The following is a 21589-nucleotide window of genomic DNA, read 5'->3' as shown; positions in this document are numbered from 1 at the left end:
CAGAGCTGCGCGACACAATATGCCGTTTCATTTCGGGCAGTTTTCACATTATTTACTGAAGAATTACTCGAATACTTCTTATCCCTTTGTGCTCTAGAAGGACCAGAGAGTGCAACTATACCGCAGAAATATTTTAGCTTTGTTCCTGCAAACACTGTAAACCTAATAAATGTCAGGTGATGAATAAAAGCAACAGCATGTGCTAGCAAAGAGAAATTCTACACACCGTTGCAGTTTTGTTGCCCTATTCAGTCCACAAGCTTTCAAAGACAGCAAGAACGATGCAGATCTGACCAGTGCATCCCAAGATATTGTGCCCCACAGTTCACCTCGTGGGAGAAAAATTGCTTCCGAGAAAACATAAGCAAAAATGGTCATTTAGGCCACTTCAAAGGACGGCAGCTTTGTAAATACCGTACTTCTGGTATAGCTTCAAAATTTTGCACGAACATTCTTTAGGACCTGTACATTGCAAATGAAATTATTACAGAAAACTGATCTTTTGGAAAATTTCCACTCCTCAAACCCTTAAAGCACGTGCCACTGTGGCATGCTCAGCCATTCCTCTGAGAAAGCAGTCTGCTTTGGGGTGATGCCGGGGGATCTGGGGCTAGGGGGCCACCTGTCCCGGCATGGGTGAGCCTCTCGGGGCAGCAAAGCTACGGGGCCAAGTGTAATCGCCTTCTCAGTGACAGGCACATCCCTGTAACACGGGCCGGTCGTTTCCGTGCGTGACGGAAAACGTCATGGGTGCAGCAACTGTGACACCGCCCCGCATGCCTGACGTGCCACAGTGGAGCCGAGAAATGGGAGCCATACCTGTAGGAGGGAAAAGAGGCTCAGGTTGACCACCTCCGCATGCGACTTGACATCAAACCAGGCGTTGGACTGGTCCACATACACCGTGGTCCTGCACGTGCAAAGAGAGCAGTGACTCACCAACCGTGCCCACTCAGTGCGACACAAGCTGATGCTCCGCATATGGCATTTTTCTCAGGGGCAAGTCAGCCACCGGGAAAATGCCGCCACTACTGTTGCACACATGGTCACGGAGCAAGAACAAGACAGGAGGAATGGGGGATACGGCGCTTCCTAGGGCAGCCAGATAAAGCCGCAAGCACTTAGCCTGGGTAGACTCGTTCACTCCGGTGCCATTGGTAATCGGAAGCCGGCTTCCGATGATTTCAAATCTCCCGCAAAATCTAAAACCCGCGCTCCACAGACAACTATCGCCATCTGGTGTGTTCATTGGCAACTTCTCTTTCAGTTTTGGTTTCGTTTCTTCCTGTGTCGCGTGTGGTGGCGATGTAGCAAGAGAAATTTCAACCGAAGGTAGAGGGGATTAGGAGGAAAATGGCGTCGGGTTCGCGCCGCACTTCGCACAGTCCGACTGTTGTAGCAAGCACTTCGGCAGCTCCTGCTGTCGATTTTTTTTTATTCCAGCAGCAGCAATGGGTCAAGCAACGATGTTGGATATTCAGATTTCAGTTTGGACGACGAAGCTCTGGTTCAGGTGCCTCGCACTTCATCAAGCGCTGGCACGTAATTTCTTTGCGACTCCGCGTTGTATTTAAAAACAAAACTTGCTTCTTATCTGACGACTGCGGTTTTACTTTTTTGTTTAGGGTCTTAAAGGGGTCCTGAAATGCCTTCCGCCGATGCATGGATGTACATGTAACCAAATAAAGCAATGTATTAGCAATCTCCTCCTGCAAGAATTTTGTTAAAGCGATGAGTATTAGCTGAGAAATCGTAAATAAAAAACCGCAAATTATCGTCGCGCCGTATTTCCTCCTCCTTTCAACTGTTTCTTCTCTGTTGGCCTCCCCTCCCATGATGCTCCACTCCTCAGCGGTGACGTACTTCCGCTATTGCGCTCCCACAGACTGCCGTCTGCTACGGGCCAGCTCTTTCGGCTTTTTCATCTCTGTAGACACCATGGACACAGGCTGGAAAAGCGAACGAATGACCTGGCCGCATGTGTGCGGCCTGGCCTCGCCCTTTCGCGGTGTACCTGCAGTTAGTATCGGCGGCGAACTCGCAGCCGCGTGGGGAGAATCGTGCGCTCGTTCCCTTTGGTGCACCGCGCACTGTTTATCCAAAAAGCGCGGTCTCAGATGTGGCCCCGCTGGTGCCGGGTGTTATTTTGCGGTGGTTGTAATTCCTACTACCGGCGGCATGTGAAAAAAGACATTTTCAACCGACACAGAACCCGTGCACAAAACGCGCCGGATCGGATCGCTTTATCAGCGGCGATGAACGTAAAGGCGAAGAGCAAACCAACGCTGCACTCGATCAGCGAGAACCCGTGTTCTGACAAGCTGCACCCATGTGTTGCATTCAACACTGACGGGAAAGCGTTTGTTTGCACTTGTTTGGATAGTCGTAAAATGTCCAAACACTCCGGCACTCCGCTAGCAGATCAGCCGGCGAGACATTTCGGAAAACATTTGACAGATGGCGCCGTATGCATTAGTGTGTCGCTACGCAAAACTGATGAGACGCTCTACTAAAACTCCCATCGCGATGTCACCTAGCAGGACGCAAAAATTTAGCGTTTAGCGTATGCAAAGGCCACAAACGCTGTACTAAAACTCTATTAGCAGCAAAATAGCGTGCGTATGTGAAACCGCTTGCGTTTACAAAGCTGCACGCCGAGCACGTACGTTTCAAACCTAGTGACATCGTTTAAATACACTGGCAAGCACAGTGTAACGTAGTCAGATATCAACCGTATGCTCAGGCGACAAGCAAGAGCTTGTTTTATGTGGGGCGGAGATTGCGCATAAAGGCCCGTTCGCACTTGCGACGAAAGAGAGTGAGAGCGGCAGGAATTCCGTCGCTTTGTCGCGCGACGATCGTTTTTGTCGAATGGTTGGGACAAATTTTGGTTGCGCGACAGAATTCCCGTCGCTTTCGCTCGCTTTCGTCGCAAGCGGGAATGGAAAGTTCTGCCGCGCTGCCGTCTGCTACGCAGCTCGGAGGTAACCGCGCGATCTGCTCGGGCCGGATGAACGCGCACACTCCCGCACGGCAGCGCCCCAAGCGGCAGACGGCCGCGTACATCGCTCCCGGCGCCCGCCTGGAGCCCGCCCTCGGCACACTAGCCAGTATATTTCAGGCACTATAATGGAGGAAAGATTTTTTACTTCCGATGAACCTAGTTCTTTGCCCCTGTATTTTTAAATACGTGAAGTGGTTAGCACGTCGTCCTCACGCAGCTCTGTATCGTCGTAGCATCGCTGATTGTCCGAACGAAGCTTGCAGCTAAGCCAATGCAGCGACCGAAGCTGTGTGTGTGTGTGTGTGCATCGCCTCCTGTGTGTTGTGGACGCGTTCGTTTCGCGATGAAATGCGACATTGTACTTCTGCGGGTGGATAGTGCTTCCCATGGTCTGGATTATCTTTCTCGAACGACGTACCACTCAACCTCGCATGGGGTATGTGCAGTGTGCCTGGCTAAAAGCCTTCTCGCTTGCGCGCCATAGTTGTGACTTGCTGCTCGTCCCCGCAAACCGGGTGTGAGGTGAGTGCCGAATTTACGACGGGCAGGAGGAGGCAACTCATCGTCTGTCAATCGCGGTTCAGACTTGCAACGCATGTTGTGACGTTGCGTTCGTTCGAAACGCATCTCTGGATTGTTTTGAAGTTGAATAAAATGTACGCGTCAAACCCGGGCATTCGGCTCAGGGCGTTCTCTGCGATTGCACCAAAGAAGTGCCACGGGACTTTCTTTATGGTACGTACTCACGTAAGATAAAATCCACGTCGTGTTATGGCCGTGTTGCATTCAATACAAACGGTTAAGCGTTTGTTTACACTTGTTTCGTTTGTCGTAAAATGTCAAAGCACTTCGGCACTCCGCTGGCAGATCAGCCGGCGAGCCGACGCTGAGCAGACGACTCATCTCTTTGCCGGAAGTGCGTGAAAAAGCCGCCCAATAGCAGGATGTCTAGCTCATGACGAACATCTGGGAATCGATGATGTAGACATGTGAAGATGGCGGCGTCCAAAAACACGAAGGAAAGGGTGAGAAAAAAGCGACAAACTTTGCAACAAAAGTGTGAGCTTTCCGCTGCGCGTAAAAGAGTAATACTTGGCACAGGTGACGTTGGCGACCCAATCTAGCGATTGCGCTAGTTCATTTAGTGTGCTCAAAATGCCTTTCAGGGCCCCTTTAACAACGTACGGCCAGGATATTTTGCCAATTGCATCGCGCCGTATCGCGCTATCACCTTCAAGATAACCTGGCGCTCGTGTCAGATTAGCGCTGCAGGGCGGTGCGAGACGCTTCTCAAGAGTGCTGGATTTTTTTTTTCGTGTTTTTTTACCACCGAACTGATATGGATTTTGTGCGAGAACACAAAAGAGTATGCTTTGATGCACATTTTACAGAGACTCACTCACCCTTCAGTGCCTTTGCGGTGTGGCACAGCCGTCAGTTCCGCTAGGGTGACGGGGCCTCAAAACTCCAAACCTTGGTGTACACTGTTGATTTATATATTGAATCATAGCCAAGGAACGTAGGAACAATTTGTTTATCTTAAAATTCCTGAAATAATTTTTAGCCTCGGTAAAATTGCCGATTTGTGTTTTTTGTGTACTTTTCTTGGGGCTTTTTTCTGATTACTTGACGAATAAACTAAGTAATTGTACCTTTAACAAAACTGCTGCTTTGTGTTTGGAAGAGCAATCTATGAGCTACAATTTTATGCATAGCAAGGCTAAGCGTGTCCAGTAGCTCAAGAGAAAAACAAACCTTTTGTGGAAGCACTCAAAATCGGCCATTTTTCTGCCGTAACGAAAGAGTTAAGCCAAAGAGATAGTATACTGACTCTAGAGGGAAAGCGCGCCGCTGAGCCAATGCATTGGAACCGTACGACACACAGTGGCAGACATGATACAACGATTTGAAGGTTGCCAGCTGAGCTTTTGCTTACTAAAAATGGCGAAAGCGATGGGTTGTAATCTGGCAACGAGCTACTGTGGCGTTTCCGTGTCCGGCTAGCGAAGCATGCCGGGAATAATTGTAACATGGCGAACCGCTGGCCAGGCGGATTTTGTGTGGGCGGCGTCGACAGCATTGCGTAGTTTATCTCCTGTGGGTAGGTAACCGACGTGCTTTCGGTTTAGCGTACGTGTGACTTATATGTAGTGAGACTATTTGAGCAAGATGTGGCAACGCTCACACAACACTTGCGCGCAAGCTCGAATGCGACTGATCGCATGCGCGAGGACGCCAAGGAGTCAGCTGATCCATACTGGGCGCACAGAAAAATGAATCTCCGTATGATCTCCGTGCATGTTTGCGCAGTGCCGCTTTATTTGCCATTCTCTGACATTTTGCGAGTCGCTCAATGCGTTACAAACGAAGTGAAGTGAACTGTGGCATTAGCTCAATGTAAAACTTTTATTGACACACACACACAATGCTCGCGCGTGCCATGGCACATGGACGTTTCACTTACGGCTTCCCGGTCTATGAGCTACGACAGTCACGTGTTAATGCTCTTCACAAGATGAATCGGCACCTTCTCCGGGTGATTAGTGGCCTCCCCTCATTCACCCGGGTAGATACTCTCCACGAAGCAGTTCCTCTTCCGCCTCTCACTAATCTGATTGAAGAGACCAAACTGCGTTTCCAATATCATCTGGACCATTCGCCACAGGGAAAAAGACTTCAGAAATGGGACCGCCTAAACAGCGACTCTGACAGCACGGATTTGCCGCCAGCAATTCCTCCGTGGGAACGCCCCTCCATCGGTATTCCACGTCGATGCCCGATCCGGCGCCATAACCGAATAGTGCGCGAACAATACGTTCGCACGCTCGCAGATGACAAGGCAGGCGACGAAATTGACATTTACACCGACGTGTCTTTGAGTGGGATGATGGCGGCCATTGCCTGGACATCTACAGACCTGCCAGAATTGAATGGATCCCGGCAAATTTCCAACACATACGGCCTTGTAGAAGAAGTAGAACTTCTGGGAATTCTGGCAGCCACCCGGCATTTTTATGACCATTCCGCCCATCTTAGCGCGAAGAAATTTCGCATTATCACGGATTCTTATGTTGCTGTCCGAGAATTGAACCGTCCATTTTTCCCGAACATCACGGCGACAAATATCCTGACCACGATACGAGACCTACAAATTGAAGGATTCAAAATTCGCATTGTTTGGACTCCGGGACATACTTCCGGCGCACAAGGCAACCGCATGGCTCACGACGCAGCCAGGGAGAGGCTACTATCACCTCCCACGGTGCCCGCCACGCCCGTCCCCTCTCTCCAAGCAGATTGGCAACTCCGGCTACGTCTCCTCAAAAAAGAAAGCAGTAAGCGTTTGCAAGCTGAAACTCCGGTTGGCATCCTTGCGCCTCTCAAGCCCTTTTCACGTTCGGGCGAGGTATTTGCCAATAAAGTGTATGCAAATGCAGCGTACACACCACACATTGTACATAAGTGGTCAGCCCCGGCAGGCTCTCAACTGCACCGATGCCCCCACTGCAGTAGTAATGCCATACCAAATCTATTCCACTTAATTTGGGTCTGTCCTATATTCGCCCGTAACCGCCGTCAACTGCTAACTGTGGGTCCTGCACCCACGACTGAACTGGAGCATGTTAGTCGCGTCCGTGAAGACCCCGCTACTCTAGAAATAGTTACCCAGTACGCGCTTGAAAACGGTCTGTACAAGGTGGTATAGCGGTCTGACAGACTTTCCCGGACTGGCCATTCCCATCCACGACCAATGTCAACAGTGCAAACTGTGCATTTTGGTGCCACTGACAGAGTGAAATGTGCATCTTGTGAATAGGACCTTACAACTAGAAGTGTGTACACTGTGTGAATTGCGATGAATTGTGACCTCTCCCTTTCTGCTCCCCCTCCGCCATCCTCACTTCCCCACAGGGCCTCATGGCCTCTCGTCCTTAATACAGTATTTCACTCACAAAAAAAAAGCATCGCATGGGCCAACGCTGATATTGCCAGTGAGTCGCCGCGCTTTGAAGCACAGGAACGAGAGAGCGCGGTCGATCGCAGGCCAACGGAGTGGAAGAATGCATGCCAAGGGAGTATGCGAAATACAGTCCGCGGCGTGTCCCATTTTCCTTTCTGTCTATTCGTCCAGTTCAGCTGCTTTCCACCACTTCAAAGGGAAAGCTTGCGGGACTGAATGCGCAGTATTGGATGGGCAGTAATTTACCGCACAGAGCGCGCGAGGAGAGAACATGGACTTATTGATTTATTGTGACTGATTAAAAAAGAAACCGCATTTCGTTACCTATTTTTTCGTTCTACCTTCACGAACGTTTGCGCGAAAGTTCGAAGCACGGAGAGCTGTAAGAAGTTCCATGAATAAAAAAACTGGAACCGAACGATTATAAAAGCTCCTTTTATTTCTCTTCCAACGGGAACGATCGCTGGCTGCCACTCCGCAGCATGTAGTGAACTTGCGGTAGTCAAGGTCAGATCGGAATCGCTGTTCCGGCGTCAGTTAAGGGGCAATAGATAGGGTGCTTAACGTGAAGAAAAAATGACAGCCTCGTGTTACGAATCGGCCAGCGCCGCAGTACTTCCCCGCATCACTCCTCGGCTGTGCGGCGAAGCCACTACGTGCGCCTTTGAAAACAGGCGCCACCATGTCGGTGACAAGTTGCGACAAGCCGCGTCAGACGCTTCACTTTCGGCACATTTCAAAACTTCGGCGGCTGCCTGCGAGGCTCGTCTCCACGCTCTTCAAGAACACAGCGAACTCAGCGAAGTCCTCCTCTCCCCTCTCCCGGACTCGACGTGCGCCGAGGCTATGAACGGCTTGCGAACTCTGGAAAGAGCGTTGTGTGTGTCTGTGACGTTCGTGGCGTGTTGCAGCTTGTTGCGTTTTGACCGTTACCGCTTTTGGGTATAAATAGACCCCCGCAAGCGTTGTAAACCATTCCTGTTAGAGCAGAGAATCGATGCTGTCGCTCTGCTCGAGTCCTGTATTGTAACCTCGTCCGTCGGGGCATTGTTCTTTGGCTTCGGCTCACCTCTCGCTATGAAGTAAACAGTATACGTTGGCCTTCAGCTCTGGACGTCTTCCCGGCTGCAGTCGGCCTTCACGGTCGCAACAACTGGTAGGCAGCGGTCGGATGGCAACTTCGTAACACCTGAAGCCAGCGGTGCGAGACCCAACACCACGGACGTCAAGGCGGCTTCGGACTTCGCAGAATTCACGGCGGTCAAGGGTGAGTGCGGGACTTTTCTTCACTGAGTTTTACCAGGCTTCTGAGGATAGCTGGTAGGGCGTGTGTTTTTGTCACGTGGGTTATTCGCGCAAAACATTTTTGGAGCAGTGGGACCGGCCATGAATTTGAAGGCGTTGAAAAAACCGCAGTTGTTGGAGCTTGCAAAAGAGTTGCGCTTGGATGTTACGGACGCGCTGAGAAAGCCAGAGCTGATACAGGCTATACTCGCTGTCGGCGCTGATGATGAGGAGCTGTCGGAATGCATTGAGCGGATCAATGGCAGGGAGACCGCGAAACGTCAGGCCGCAGAGGCGGAGGCAGAGGCTGAGCACCAGCGTGAGGAGTTCGAGAGGCAGAAACGACAGCAGGAACGCGAGGAAAGACAAACGAGAACACGAGAAAAAGATGCGATGGTACGCCCTCGATATCGAGCGAATCCGCAGGGAAAAGAAAGAAGCTCGAAAGAGAGAGACTCTAACGGGAGAACAAGCACCTAGAGCATGAAATTCAACTCGAGCAGGAAGAAGTGAAGCCCGAGTTAGAATTGTTGCTCGAAAAAGACCTCGTTGTCGAGGAAAGCACCGTGCCAGCGCTGCCAGTAGCAGACGCTCGGGAGCGCGAGTCGGAGGTGACGGTTGCGGCCCAGCAGCGCAGCAAGGTTGCTGAGAGAGATAACGACGGCGCATTAGCTCAGACTGTCGGCAGAGGCGGCAGAGGGCAGTGCGTGTCCACTGAGTGCGATAATGTGTCGGCGTTTGTTTCGGAGATCTCGGCGGAGTGTTTGGACGGTTCAAATTTGCGGGAGGCCTTGGGAACGGCTACCGACTTTAAAGTGAACATTTGGCGAGATAGCGACGTTTCGGAGGAATGCGTAAACGATGAGGTTACCAAAAGGCCGCACGAATCCGCTGAAACGGAGGTTGTTCCTTCGGACGGTAGTGCGGAAACGAGCGATGTGGTGGCAAAGCCTGCAGCCGAGGCAGCGAACGGTTTGCACGGTTCAGTTGGGAGAAATGACGATCTCGCCACTGAGCAAGCCAATTCCGTCATGACACTAGCTCATGTAGCTGACCTCGAGCAACGGCCAGCCGAGCTCGTAGAGATTCAGGTGTCTGGGGCGGCTGAGCCGTTTTTTGAGACAGGGCAGCTTGGATCTAGTGTAGCCTTGACAGCCGCAAAACAGAACGAAAACACCCTTCGGTGTTCGCTAGATGAGGCTGTCGCCGAAAGCGCGAGGGACAACGAGGTAGTGACTGTTCGAAGCTACCAGGTGTCTAATGAGCACGTCGTGCCCTTTTCACTCCCAGCTGATGCTCCCGATGATAGGCCAACATCGGCTGAGCTAGTTGAGGCTCCCGGGTCGCCTGTGGCTGAGCCGAAGTCGGGAACCGACCAGCCTAGACAAGACAACGTAAACGCGTTCCGATGTTCGCTTGCCGAACGCGTTCGCGAAAAGGCGAGCAACGAGGAGAGAGAAAAAACTTCCGCGCGTAATTGTGGCGCGTGTTTCAGTGCGGGCACGCGAAGGGGCAAAACCGTGAGCTCGCATCGCGCCAGGGGAACGCCGCCTCCAAAAAGGAGTGCGCGCCTCTCGTTTGAACGTTGGAAAATCTCGTTCACTCCTCCGCGCGCTCGACCTATGTCGAACAAGACGACCGGTGTCCTTTCACGCGGTCGCAACAGCGTTCAGAGAACGGCTGCACCTAAAGTGCGGTACAGAAGGGGAAAAGCTCGGAGCAATGATGAGAGCTCGAATCGCAGCTCTCAGCGCGAGAAGTGGCTTGTAGATGCCTGACTTTCTCAATTTCATTGTTTTTCCTGGAGCAGGTTTCACCCTTTACGATTTCGTTTCTTTTTGTGTGGGACATTTCCAATCACGCGAAATGTCACCTTTCAGGTTTGTCACTTGTCTAAAGTACTGCTGGGCTAAAATATAACTAGAGTAGTTAGTTATTAGCGTATTTTTTCGCAATTAAAAGCCTGGTAGATCTTCAGTGTGGATTTGTGTTCGCACTTGCCGGCGATGCGGTTGTCTTCCTGTGTTGTTCTGTTGCTTGCCTGACCAAGCCAGAGACGTTCTTGAGGAGCCACTACTCGTCCAGTGACCCGCCCGGTGAAGCTCCAGTACGGTGTCGTACAGCCCAGGCCCGGAGTTGAGCGTCTGCCGAGCACTTCACTTCGACAGCATCCCTCCGGACAACGGTTGAAGACCCTTATCCATCGGGATCTCGGACCCCCAGCGGAGAAGCTGTTACGAATCGGCCAGCGCCGCAGTACTTCCCCGCATCACTCCTCGGCTGTGCGGCAAAGCCACTACGTGCGCCTTTGAAAACAGGCGCCACCATGTCGGTGACAAGTTGCGACAAGCCGCGTCAGACGCTTCACTTTCGGCGCATTTCAAAACTTCGGCGGCTGCCTGCGAGGCTCGTCTCCACGCTCTTCAAGGACACAGCGAACTCAGCGAAGTCCTCCTCTCCCCTCTCCCGGACTCAACGTGCGCCGAGGCTATGAACGGCTTACGAACTCTGGAAAGAGCGTTGTGTGTGTCTGTGACGTTCGTGGCGTGTTGCAGCTTGTTGCGTTTTGACCGTTACCGCTTTTGGGTATAAATAGACCCCCGCAAGCGTTGTAAACCATTCCTGTTAGAGCAGAGAATCGATGCTGTCGCTCTGCTCGAGTCCTGTATTGTAACCTCGTCCGTCGGGGCATTGTTCTTTGGCTTCGGCTCACCTCTCGCTATGAAGTAAACAGTATACGTTGGCCTTCAGCTCTGGACGTCTTCCCGGCTGCAGTCGGCCTTCACGGTCGCAACACTCGCAAGCGCCCGGGGAGGCCCTTGCTCAGCGCGTGCATCCGAGTTGTACCAGTTGTACACATTTTGTACGCACGCAGATCTGAGCTGGAGACTGCACACACACACTGCGCAAGTCAGGCGCAAGTGCCTCGCCACTTCCTAGCACACTTTAAAAAAAATCGAAACCAAAACTGAACTACGCACTTACTCTTTCTCCGCTAATTCGAGCTTAATTACACTAAAAGTTTTTATGAAGCTAGTTTTAATTACTGAGGCAATTATTTGTAACTATTTTGCTTCAGTTCTTTGTTTTAGTAAAATAATTACGGTACAACTTTTTAGAAGGCTGAATTTAATTGATCTGGCAAGCATGGGAATTGTATCATGTCAGCGCCCACGATTCGTACGGTCTCGGAGCTCGCTTTACCCCCTTGAGTTAAGCTAGCAGCACCTGTCGCAGGAGAAGAAACCACGCGGCTGCCGCGATCAGCATTATGCTTCGACCCTATGCTGCACTTGTCTGTCAGGCCTCAGCATGTTCTATACCTGTTCTTCATGGTCTGTCGAATCATCAAGAGCAGCGACTGCAAGCATTGGTAACGCGAGGCCTCCATCTCTGCCGGAGGCCTCTGACCTGACCAACTAGCAGCAACCGCTCATTCAAATTCCACGTGCAACACCGTGCCTTTTACCAGATGTGACGTCAAAAATTATTTGAAACAACTGAGCACACACATTACTTTGAAAACCAGGTTGACCGATAAATACCGTTCGTCGCTGTTATACCAAGTGGACCTGTCCCTTGCATACCCGTGTGCGTCTCATCTCGGTGGTTCAGTTGACACGTTATTGCATTGCCTTCGTCTTGACGTGGCCTAAACTAAGAAATTCCTTTAACGTATTTGATTTGCCGATGACACATGCTGTGCTTGTGAGCACCAAACTGAAGACGTGCATCATGACCTGCTTGAGTTCCCTCTATATGTGACCGGGCGGAAAAAATTGACAAGCTTAGTCTGCTATCTCAGACACGCCTATCTTTGCAGAAACTGTTCGGACCGTGGGACAATGTACGTAACCAAACCAAAGCCTTCCCTGCCTTAACCCTTTGAGGGCCGAATTTTTTCGCCAAATGCGTCCCCCCAGGATCAATTTTTTTTATTACGGATTTAAATTCTACTGACGAATACATATCGAGAAAAAATAATCAAAACTTTTTGGGGGGGACCGTAAAGTGACAAAAAAATCATTTGTGTTGTCACATACATGTGGTTTATTATGGCGTTACTCAAGAAAAATTCTAAATAAAAACGAGAGAGTAACCAGCCGGCACCTTTTGAGTGAATCGAAATCAGATAGACATCAGTTTCGTGGGCGCAAAATGCGGGAAGTGCCCGGAGGACGATAACGAAACCAGCCGCTGCGCGCCCGCCGGCGCGCTGCCGGATGCGGGAGCGATAGACGGCGCACCGCTCATAAAATACAAAAAGAAAACGCGAAAACCGCCTCATCAGTGTCGCAGGCGACCTTGGTCTGTAGCAGGTGCAAGAAGCGAGAGGCACCCGGGTACCCGGTGGGCGATACCCAGCGCGCCCCCTCGTTAGCGGATGCGCAAGCGATAGCTGGCGCGCCGCTGAAGTAAATCATAAAAAAATAAAAAGAAGAGCCATCGGCGCAAGAAAAAAATTTGACGTATTTCCGAAGTGTGGCAGCACATGCCAAGCAAGAGAAGTTGGCGGAAAAGGCGCGCTTTTTAAAGATACAAGCGATGCCGTACATGTACGTCATTGACCATTTTGAAAGTGTTTGCCGATGCCGTACATGTACGACCGTGACCCTCAAAGGGTTAATCTCTGACTGGGCACCACGGCATTTGACCTTGGCAACCAAGGCGCGTGCGCTTGCATTTATCGCAAGCACGCACTCGTGATTAGAATAGAATGGTGCGCTGATGATGATGATGGTTGGTGTTTTATGGCGCAAGGCCAACGAGGGCAAACAGCGCCAAAACGGTGGTTAGGTATGAAGGATGTGACCGTAAACGCTAAAACCGTTCAACAAAAACCAAAGTGAATTAAGTAAAAGACAATGAGGATGGCTGGTGTAAAAGGCCAGGTTGTGATGGTGCGTGGCATGAGATCGGGTTTAAAAGCAACTACGCGTGATAGGAAACCAGGTGTAAAAACTTGATGTCACTAAGAAACTTAAACGTGCGTTGTACAGGAACCATGAGGTCATCCGCTAAAAACAATGCTGGGTGTAGTGGAATGTGTTGTCTGTAGAGGTCGGCGAAGTGTTTCTGTCGTGTTGTGTGGAGTGCTTTGCATTGAAGTAGCACATAGATCACGGATAGGCCGTCTCCACACCTGCTACACAAGGGTCTTGGAGATCCCGAGAGCAGGTATGAGTGTGTTGCATGCGTGTGGCCTATCCGTAATCGAGCCAGGGTAACTTCATTGTGCTTGTTGTGTGTGTCAGTGGTGTATGCTCCCAAGAGTGTCTTTATAACGTGTAGCTTGTTGTCTGCCTGTTCATTCCAGTGTGCTTGCCATGTATTGCGAAGGTGTTGTCTGATGTGTGACTTAAGGTCAGTGTACGGTATTGTGGTTATGTCAACCGTGTTTGCAAGTGCAGCAGCAGCGGCCATTTGATCTGCTGTCTCGTTTCCGGCGATCCCCGAGTGACCTGGCACCCAGCATACGGTTACTTCAAGACTTAATGCATAAGCTGACATAATAGTTTTGTAAACTAGATGAATAACATGGTTTTTACAGAACTGCTTAGATGACAATGCACGTACTACACTCAAGGAATCGGTGAAGATGATGGACTTGGGAATTTTATGATGAACTATGTGCTTTAAAACCAGAAATATCCCATAGGCTTCAGCCGTAAAAATGCTGCTTTTCGAGTTTAAAGTGTTAGATACCCTAAAATCAGGTCCGTGTGCAGCACACGAGACGATACGGGCTGTTTTTGATGCGTCGCTAACGAATTCTGCACACTTGTATTTATCTTGAAGGAACACGAAGTGCTGAAGAATTGCAGCTGTGGGTACTCGTTTTTTATCAATCGCTACAAAGGACAAATTGCACGACACGGGGCGCAGCTGCCATGGTGGTAAAAAGTCGGAAAGGGTTGATTTGTAGGTGTCTGAAAAGGTGACAGATAATTCTGACACTTCCTGTTTCACCCTATGTGAGAATGGAGCAGAGATAGATGGACGATTAAGAAGAAGTTGGGACGTGGGTGTATCACAAATAAATGGTTTGAAAGGATGGTGGGTTATCGACGAAATTTTAAAAGCGTACAGAAGATCTATGTATGTTCGCTGATGATCTAGGGACCATTTGTCGCACTCGACGTATAGGCTTTGTACGGGGCTTGTATGGAAAGCGCCCGACGCGAGGCGAAGCCCCAAGTGAAGCACTGGGTCTAGCATTTTCAGCGCTGTTTTTGTTGCCGCCCCATAAACCACGCTCCCATAGTCCAAGCGGGACCCCACCAAGCTTGTGAAGACACGTAAGAGGAGTTGCTTGTCCGCGCCATAGGAGTGGTGTGAAAGGACCTTAAGTATGTTTATTGCTTTGAGGCATTTATGTTTTAGTTGTCTGACGTGAGGGATGAATGTGAGTTTCTCGTCAAACACCACACCCAAAAACTTGTGTTCTCTTTTTACTGGAATCGAGTCACCAAAGAGTTTTATGTCGGGATCAGGCAGGATGCCTCGCCTTTTTGAGAATACAACGCAGGTACTTTTAGAAGAATTAAGTTTAAATCCATTTTCATCTGCCCAGCGGGAAAGTTTGTTTACCCCAAGCTGGACCTGACGTTCACAAATGGATATGTTACATGATTTGAAAGATATTTGAACGTCATCTACATACATCAAGCAGGATATGGTTGGCGGCAGTGCCTTTCGGAGAGAGTTCATCTTAACTATAAACAAGGTGCAGCTCAATACGCCACCTTGAGGCACGCCATTTTCCTGCACGTGAACGTTTGAGAGTGCTGTACCGACTCTGACACGAAATGTTCGTTCAGACAGGTAACTGGAAAGAGTGTTCAGCATGTTACCTGTTACACCATAGGATTTTAGGTCTGCAAGAATGCCATAACGCCATGCCGTATCATAAGCTTTCTCGATATCAAAAAATACGGTCATGCAGTACTGTTTGTGTATAAAGGCATCCTTAACTCTTTCGCTACCGCGCCTATCAAAATCGATCAATTTGATCGATACTTTTGGGAGCGCCTTTTCATAGCGTTCCAGGCGTTTCTCGAACAAATAAAGCTGTTCGGAGTTAGATGAGGAAATGGCCTTTCAAAATCAGTTTTGTTTTCATTTTTGCAACGGAAACGTGATTTTTGACACGCTTTTGAATCACCTGGTTGTGGAAAAGGGGCGTGGTCATCGCGCCTCAAGGCTACCAACGAAGAATGCGTGCAACTCGTAATTACTCTGCACCAGCGCTTGTTTTTTGCTATCAGGGCGTGAATGGGGAACTAGCAAACGATTTTCAATCGTCAGGTTCACGCTCTGACAGTAATAATCCCAGAAATCGGCTGAAAATGTCAAGCAGTGCCTGGTTGCAAAGCTACTTTATGATTTTAGGCAGTTTTATTGCCTTTGCGCAAGTTGTCCTAAGTACTCTGGTAGTTCTACTTACCCCAGGACCATTCCCAAACAGTTTACAACAGTTTCGGTTTCGTTTCTGCATCGCGAAATTCATATTTAGCGCAACTACGCAGTTACCCAACTTCAAGGCTAACTGCCATGGCGCCTGAAGCGTCCGCGACTGATCCTCGAACAAAGCACGCCGCTCCTCATTTCCCCCCACCCTAACCCGATTTCTGCGATAAGAACTTCAGATGCAAGTCAAAAGGTCACACCCAGTCGCCAGATATCTGTTCCGCCGAGGACAGCACTTCAAACCGGCCTTACACTGCCAGCTGTTCGCCTTCCAGTTTCGTTTTCATGCGAGGGTATATCCGGGTGTCTAATGTTGCTGCTTAGTTGAACTGTCTATTCGGACGGAGTCTCTGATAAGTTTTTGTACTGTTTCATTTGAAAAATGTTAGGTGACGCTGCAATAGAGGAGGCTCGTTCTGCTGATCTTTTTTAGCGCGCGACTGCTACTCGGCCAAAGATCGCAGGGGACGATTCTAGCTCATCGTACCTCATTTTTGCGAGCAAGGCTACAATTGCGAGTAAGAAGATGATAATAAAGCTCAGCTTTATGTTTTGAGAGATAACTGACCGTGAACGACAACAAACATCAGCCACGGCGTTCCGTTTTCAACTTCATGCATGTTTTTTTCTGCATCGCGTGCTTGTCCCAAATATTGTGCTCGCTGTAAATGCAAAGTCAGCCATTGACAAGATGTTTTTACGTTATGTGGGGGCAAATTGGTGCCTCTGATAACGTCAAACCGCCAGATTTATTCCAAGTAACCACCCAAAATTGCACAGTTTGAATTAGAGGTTGGGCTTCACCGCATGACACGAGCACCGTGCGTGCTAACATTTTTTTTTTATATCTGAAAAACTGTTCCGCGCAAGTCGACATTTTTTTTAGGGTGTGTTTTTGAAATGTTTCCCTGCAAAATGTATATTCTAATTTTTTTCTACTACCGGTGGTTTGATATACACAACTCCTTTTTTATCATTTTTTTCGACAACTTGACAAAACTTTTGATTTTGATATTTTTTTTCACAACTATGATATATGAAAACCTTTAAAAAAGTGGTGTTATTGGAAAGGCCGTTAAATAATCTGCATTTTGTGCTCCTGCAATTAGTGCCTAAATAATTTTTTAGCAGAAAAAAAAATGTTTTCTTGGACCCCCCAAAATTGGTCAATTTTCTGCGGTAGCGAAAGAGTTAATGTAAGATTCCAGTGCAACTAATTGATCGTTTGTGGATCGCCCTGCCCGGAAGCCTGCCTGGCAGCTCTCGAGAAGACCATTGTACTCAAGAAAGTACATGAGCCTCTGGTTAATCATCTTCTCGAAGAGCTTGCACAGGCAGCTTGTCAGGGCAATAGGTCTATAGCTTGCGGGAGAAGAAGGGTCGTTCCCTTCTTTTAGAAAAGCCACAACTATGGCCTCCCTCCAAAGCCTTGGAAGGTGCCCTGATAGCAATATTTGGTTGTATAGGTGCAGGAGTGTCTCAAGGGTGTCTGCGTGTAGGTGTTGAATCATAGTGTATGTAATGTTGTCTGCACCTGGAGCAGAAGGTTTACAAGTGGCAAGAGCAATCTTCAGCTCATGGAGTGTAAATTCACAGTTGTATCCAGACTTTGACTTGTTCTTGTCGCGTATAGGCTTCTTTTCGGCAGATGTTTTGTGTTGCATAAAAGTGTTTGTATAGTGCGCAGAACTAGACACGTGTTGGAAGTGTTGTGCAAGTGTGTTAGCCTGATCTTCCAGAGTGTTCCCTGTCGTGCTAACCAGGGGCAGGCTATGTATGTGTTGTCCTTTTAGTTTACGTATTCGGGTCCATACCTTGTGGGTGTCCGTGTATGAATTTATGGATGTGAGAAAGGTGCGCCAGCTCTCTCTTTTTGCCTCACGGCGCACACGCTTACCTAATGCCTTCGCTCTTTTGAAAGAAATAAGGTTAAAACTTGTGGGGTGTCTACGGAGGATGCCCCACGCCTTGTTTTGGGCCTCCCGCGCACGCTTGCAGTCGTCATTCCACCCGGGCCTTCTCGGGTTGCACGGGGCCCCAGAGGCCTGGGGTATTGACTTTTTGGCTGCGGCGAGAATGTGCTCCGTGACGAGCTGGGTTGCCTTCTCTACAGGTAAGTGTGTTATGTCTGTGTAGTGTAGTTGAGATGTTTCTGTGAATGTGCTCCAGTTTGCTCTTGCTTCTATAAACTTGCAATGGGAAGGGGAACTGGTAGGGCCTTTATCTATGTATGTTAGTGAGGTAGGGAAGTGGTCACTACCATATGGGTTAGTGCCAACATCCCACTGAAGTGATGGAAATAGTACTGCAGAGCCAATGGCCAAGTCGAGGTGTGAATAAGTGTTGTGTGCTATATTATGGTATGTAGGCTTGTTTTTGTTAAATAGGCATGCTCCTGAAGATATTAGAAATTTTTCGATTAGGCGACCTCGGGCATCTGTGCAGTGAGAGCCCAAAAGAGTGTTGTGTGCATTAAGGTCACCTATAAGAATGAAAGGTTCTGGTAGCTGATCTACAAGGCCCTCGAAATCGGAGCTTGAAAGCTGGAAATCAGGAGAGATGTAGATGGAGCACACTGTTATTAGCCTATTGAAAATTATTGTTCTAATGGCAATAGCCTCAAGGACAGTCTGTAATTGGATAGGGTGGCATGCCAATGATTTTCGGGCAATGATGGCCACACCACCTGAAGATGTACCACCACCAGCCCTGTCCTTCCTAAATACCATGTAACTATTCAAGACATTTGTGTGTTTGGAGTTTAAATGTGTTTCTTGTCGACACATCACACTTGGCTGATTGGAATGCAATATTTCGTAGACATCATCAAGATTGTTAAGGAGGCCTCTACAGTTCCACTGGATGATATTTTCTGTTCCCATTATGTACCTTTAAGGGCTACTGGAATCTGTGTGTGGGTTCATGTTTTGTCTATCCGGGCTTGTATTCTTGGAGCGGGTTTCTTTGGCTTTTCTGTTGGTTTGGACGCCGCAGCCCGCTCCTTGCAGAGCGATGCAGACAGGAACGGTCCGACGTCCATTTCCTCATCAGATGTTCGGGGGGTGTCCAGCGGACCGGGCCCCCTGGACTTGGCACCCTTACAGGTGCCTTTGGTTCCAGCCGCAAGCGCCGCGGGCGGGGCAGGCGGCGGGGCTAGGATGGGTGCTTCTGTGGGCCCTACGGTGTCCATCTCCTCCGTGCCCTCAGGTGTCCCTAGGGCCTGTGGAGAGGACACAGTGAGAGCGGCAGAGCTCCCAGCGGCGATCGCACTCACCACATTCGCTGGAGTTGCCACACTGGGCGATTCCTGACTACTCTGGACTACCGAAGGCAGTCCGGCAAGAGACGGGGCCCCCGCAGCCTCTAGAGGTGTTGTAGAGGCAGCAGGTGGCTGCTCAGCTGGGGGTTGGGACAGCAACACATCAGCAAGAAGGCTGCACTGTGTTGCCATGCTGACCAAACGCCGCCCCAACCCCCGGCGGGCGGCGTCTGCGTACGATGTGGCCGAAAGCAGCTTGTGCTTTTGGCGCGCTTCTGGATAGGTGACGTTTTCATTTACTTTTATGTGAATTATTTCCTTTTCGGCCTTGAATTGTGTACACGCACGCGAATAAGCAGCGTGCGGTCCGCTGCAATTCGGGCACTTCTGAGTGGTGCTTTCACAAGCTTCTGAGGAGTGACCTGTCTCAGCACAGTTGGCACATGTCAACTTCCCTCTGCATGATTGGGTTCCATGGCCGTATCGTTGGCACTTAAAGCAGCGCCTCGGATTTGGGACATAATGTCGTACGTTGCAGCTAAGAAAACCCACTTTGACCGTTTCTGGAGGCGTTGTGCGATCAAACGTTAGGATTAGATGCTTTGTCGGAATTTCTCGGTTTTCTCTCCGAATTACGATTCGTTTTACTGCCGTTACATGTTGAGGTTGGAGCGCCTCAAGAAGATCTGCTTCCGTCTCAGACTCTAGTTCTTTCTCTGATATGACTCCTTGCGAGGAGTTGAGGGTCCGGTGTGGTGTCACAGTGACAGTCAAGTTGGCCAACGTCGTCTGTTTCAGTAGGTTCTCACTCTGATTTTTCCTTTTTACTTCGACCAGTACATCACCTGAGGCGAGTTTCTTAGCGTCATAGTCTGAACCAACAACAGACTCAATGCACTTTGCCAACAGAATGACAGACTTCTTTGCAACAGGGGTGGTTTCTGCAGAGTGAATGACAAGAAATTTGTGGAAATGTTCTGGTTTACCTTTAGCTAGTACTTCGGTGCGGCCCCTTTTAGGGGGCCGATCATTGGATTGGGGGGATAACGAAAAAGCCATGCGATATTGAAAAAAGCAGGGGACGGGGGTACTTCCTTCGCTCGGTTTACCCTGATGCCGAGAGAGGTCCCGGAGCTCCCTGCCTGGTAAACAGACAGGGAGCCCATCCACCGGAGCTTGACCTGGGCTCCGACGGCCACCGTTTGTGGTTTCTGCCCTTCACCTTACAACTCGTAGCCACGGTAGATTACAGCAAGAGTATGGGGGCTCGGGGTCCGCGGTGTCGCCAACACCGTCACCAAGATTACTCAAGGTGCCCCGTGCGGGGAGAAGAATGGTGCGCGTTTAAGACGAAACATGAAAACATTATTTTTGCTTTTGACTTTGAAGGAGGGTAGAAGAAAAACTGCAGTGACAGCTGCTCACAATGCATACATGGCACAGAGCCAGCAGGGAACATTTGCACGTTTTCAACTGGATATGGATTGGCGGTAGCAGCTAAAGCTTTGGCTTGGTGAACTGGGCCTGCACCTCATGTAAAGACAGCCAGCCACATTGTTATCACAACTAAACAATGGCATCCATCGATGAGGCTTTCCTTTTTTACTCATGGGTGGTGGTTTGGGTACCATAGTGAGGGTGCTCAGTTTTTGGTGAAACTAAGTGCTCTGAATCTATGAAAAGCTACAGCTGGCTAGTGCTACACTTAATTTAGTGTAAAATAAATGTTCAAACCCATTCTCATTGAGTGAAAATTTCGTTACAGTGAAAGCAAGCCAGACAAATGGGTCGCTGTGGCAAGGACTTGGTTGCATCGACTTTTACGGCCAGCTGACAGGGGAATCAAAATATTTTGGCGAAGCGGAGTTTGTTGTAGCTGGGTTCCATCGTATGAGCATATTTTTCAAACAATTGTAATGTTTGTAATTTGCAATGAAGAACTGCCGTTAAAAAAAATTATTTTCCCATTTGACCCCTTCCTTCAACTCTAAATCTATGCAATTCAAAAACGCCCCTCAATTAACCTTCCTTTTCATGGGACTTGCGTATTTTTAAGACCAACAGCTTTCATGCAAGCAAAGCTTTACCGGAACCCACAAAAACTGAAATCCATACTCTTTTTCTCAGCACGGAAGGAGTTGGGATTCTCAGCGGGCAATTTCAGGCGCGAAAGCATTCGCAACAAAGGGCAAATGGTCTCCAACGGGACTCCGGAAGGGCCACTCCAAGTCAACCCACAGGCTCCACAGGTAAATGCAACCAACTACCAACGCAACAGGCCACTGGCTCAAGGCAATGCAACATACCGAGAAATGGGTTCACTGAAAAGTCGAGGGCCCACCCGGTCGCAAGGGACCACTAGAAGCCAAGTGGCGCAGAAGGAAGGAGCACCTGGGATCGGTGACGCGTAGGACCTCCCGGGCCAGCCTGCCAATGAAGTTGACCGACGCCTGGTCCAGGGGCGGGAAGCTGGGGATGGGGATGGTGCGGGACTGGTACACGCTCTGCCAGTCCTGGACCTGCACTCGGAGCATTCGTTCCCACTCAGGTGGGCTGCTCTCCCTTCCGCATCCTAACACTGACGCCAGTTCTCCCCACCCTTCTCAGTGGC

The 21589-nt window shown here is 49.6% G+C and overlaps 1 protein-coding gene across 7 annotated transcripts in view; it reads right to left on the bottom strand.

The window, feature by feature from the left end:
- Strump (WASH complex subunit strump) overlaps nt 1-21589 on the bottom strand; it is a 164710-nt gene that overhangs the window by 64108 nt on the left and 79013 nt on the right. For all 7 annotated transcript variants that reach the window (XM_077691422.1, XM_077691427.1, XM_077691424.1 and 4 more), the window contains exons 16-17: nt 21370-21497; nt 820-910 (exon numbers count right to left, since the gene is read on the bottom strand). In XM_077691422.1, coding sequence (XP_077547548.1) covers nt 820-910; nt 21370-21497 — 219 coding nt within the window. The remainder of the gene's footprint in view (nt 1-819; nt 911-21369; nt 21498-21589) is intronic.

The sequence above is a fragment of the Haemaphysalis longicornis genome, unplaced genomic scaffold (assembly GCF_048455015.1).
Source record: "Haemaphysalis longicornis isolate Haplotype H1 unplaced genomic scaffold, Haemaphysalis longicornis Haplotype H1 scaffold_10, whole genome shotgun sequence".
NCBI classification, from domain to species: Eukaryota; Metazoa; Arthropoda; class Arachnida; order Ixodida; family Ixodidae; genus Haemaphysalis; species Haemaphysalis longicornis.
The sequence above is the reverse complement of the archived record's forward strand: the minus strand, read 5'-3'. Positions and strand labels throughout refer to the sequence as shown.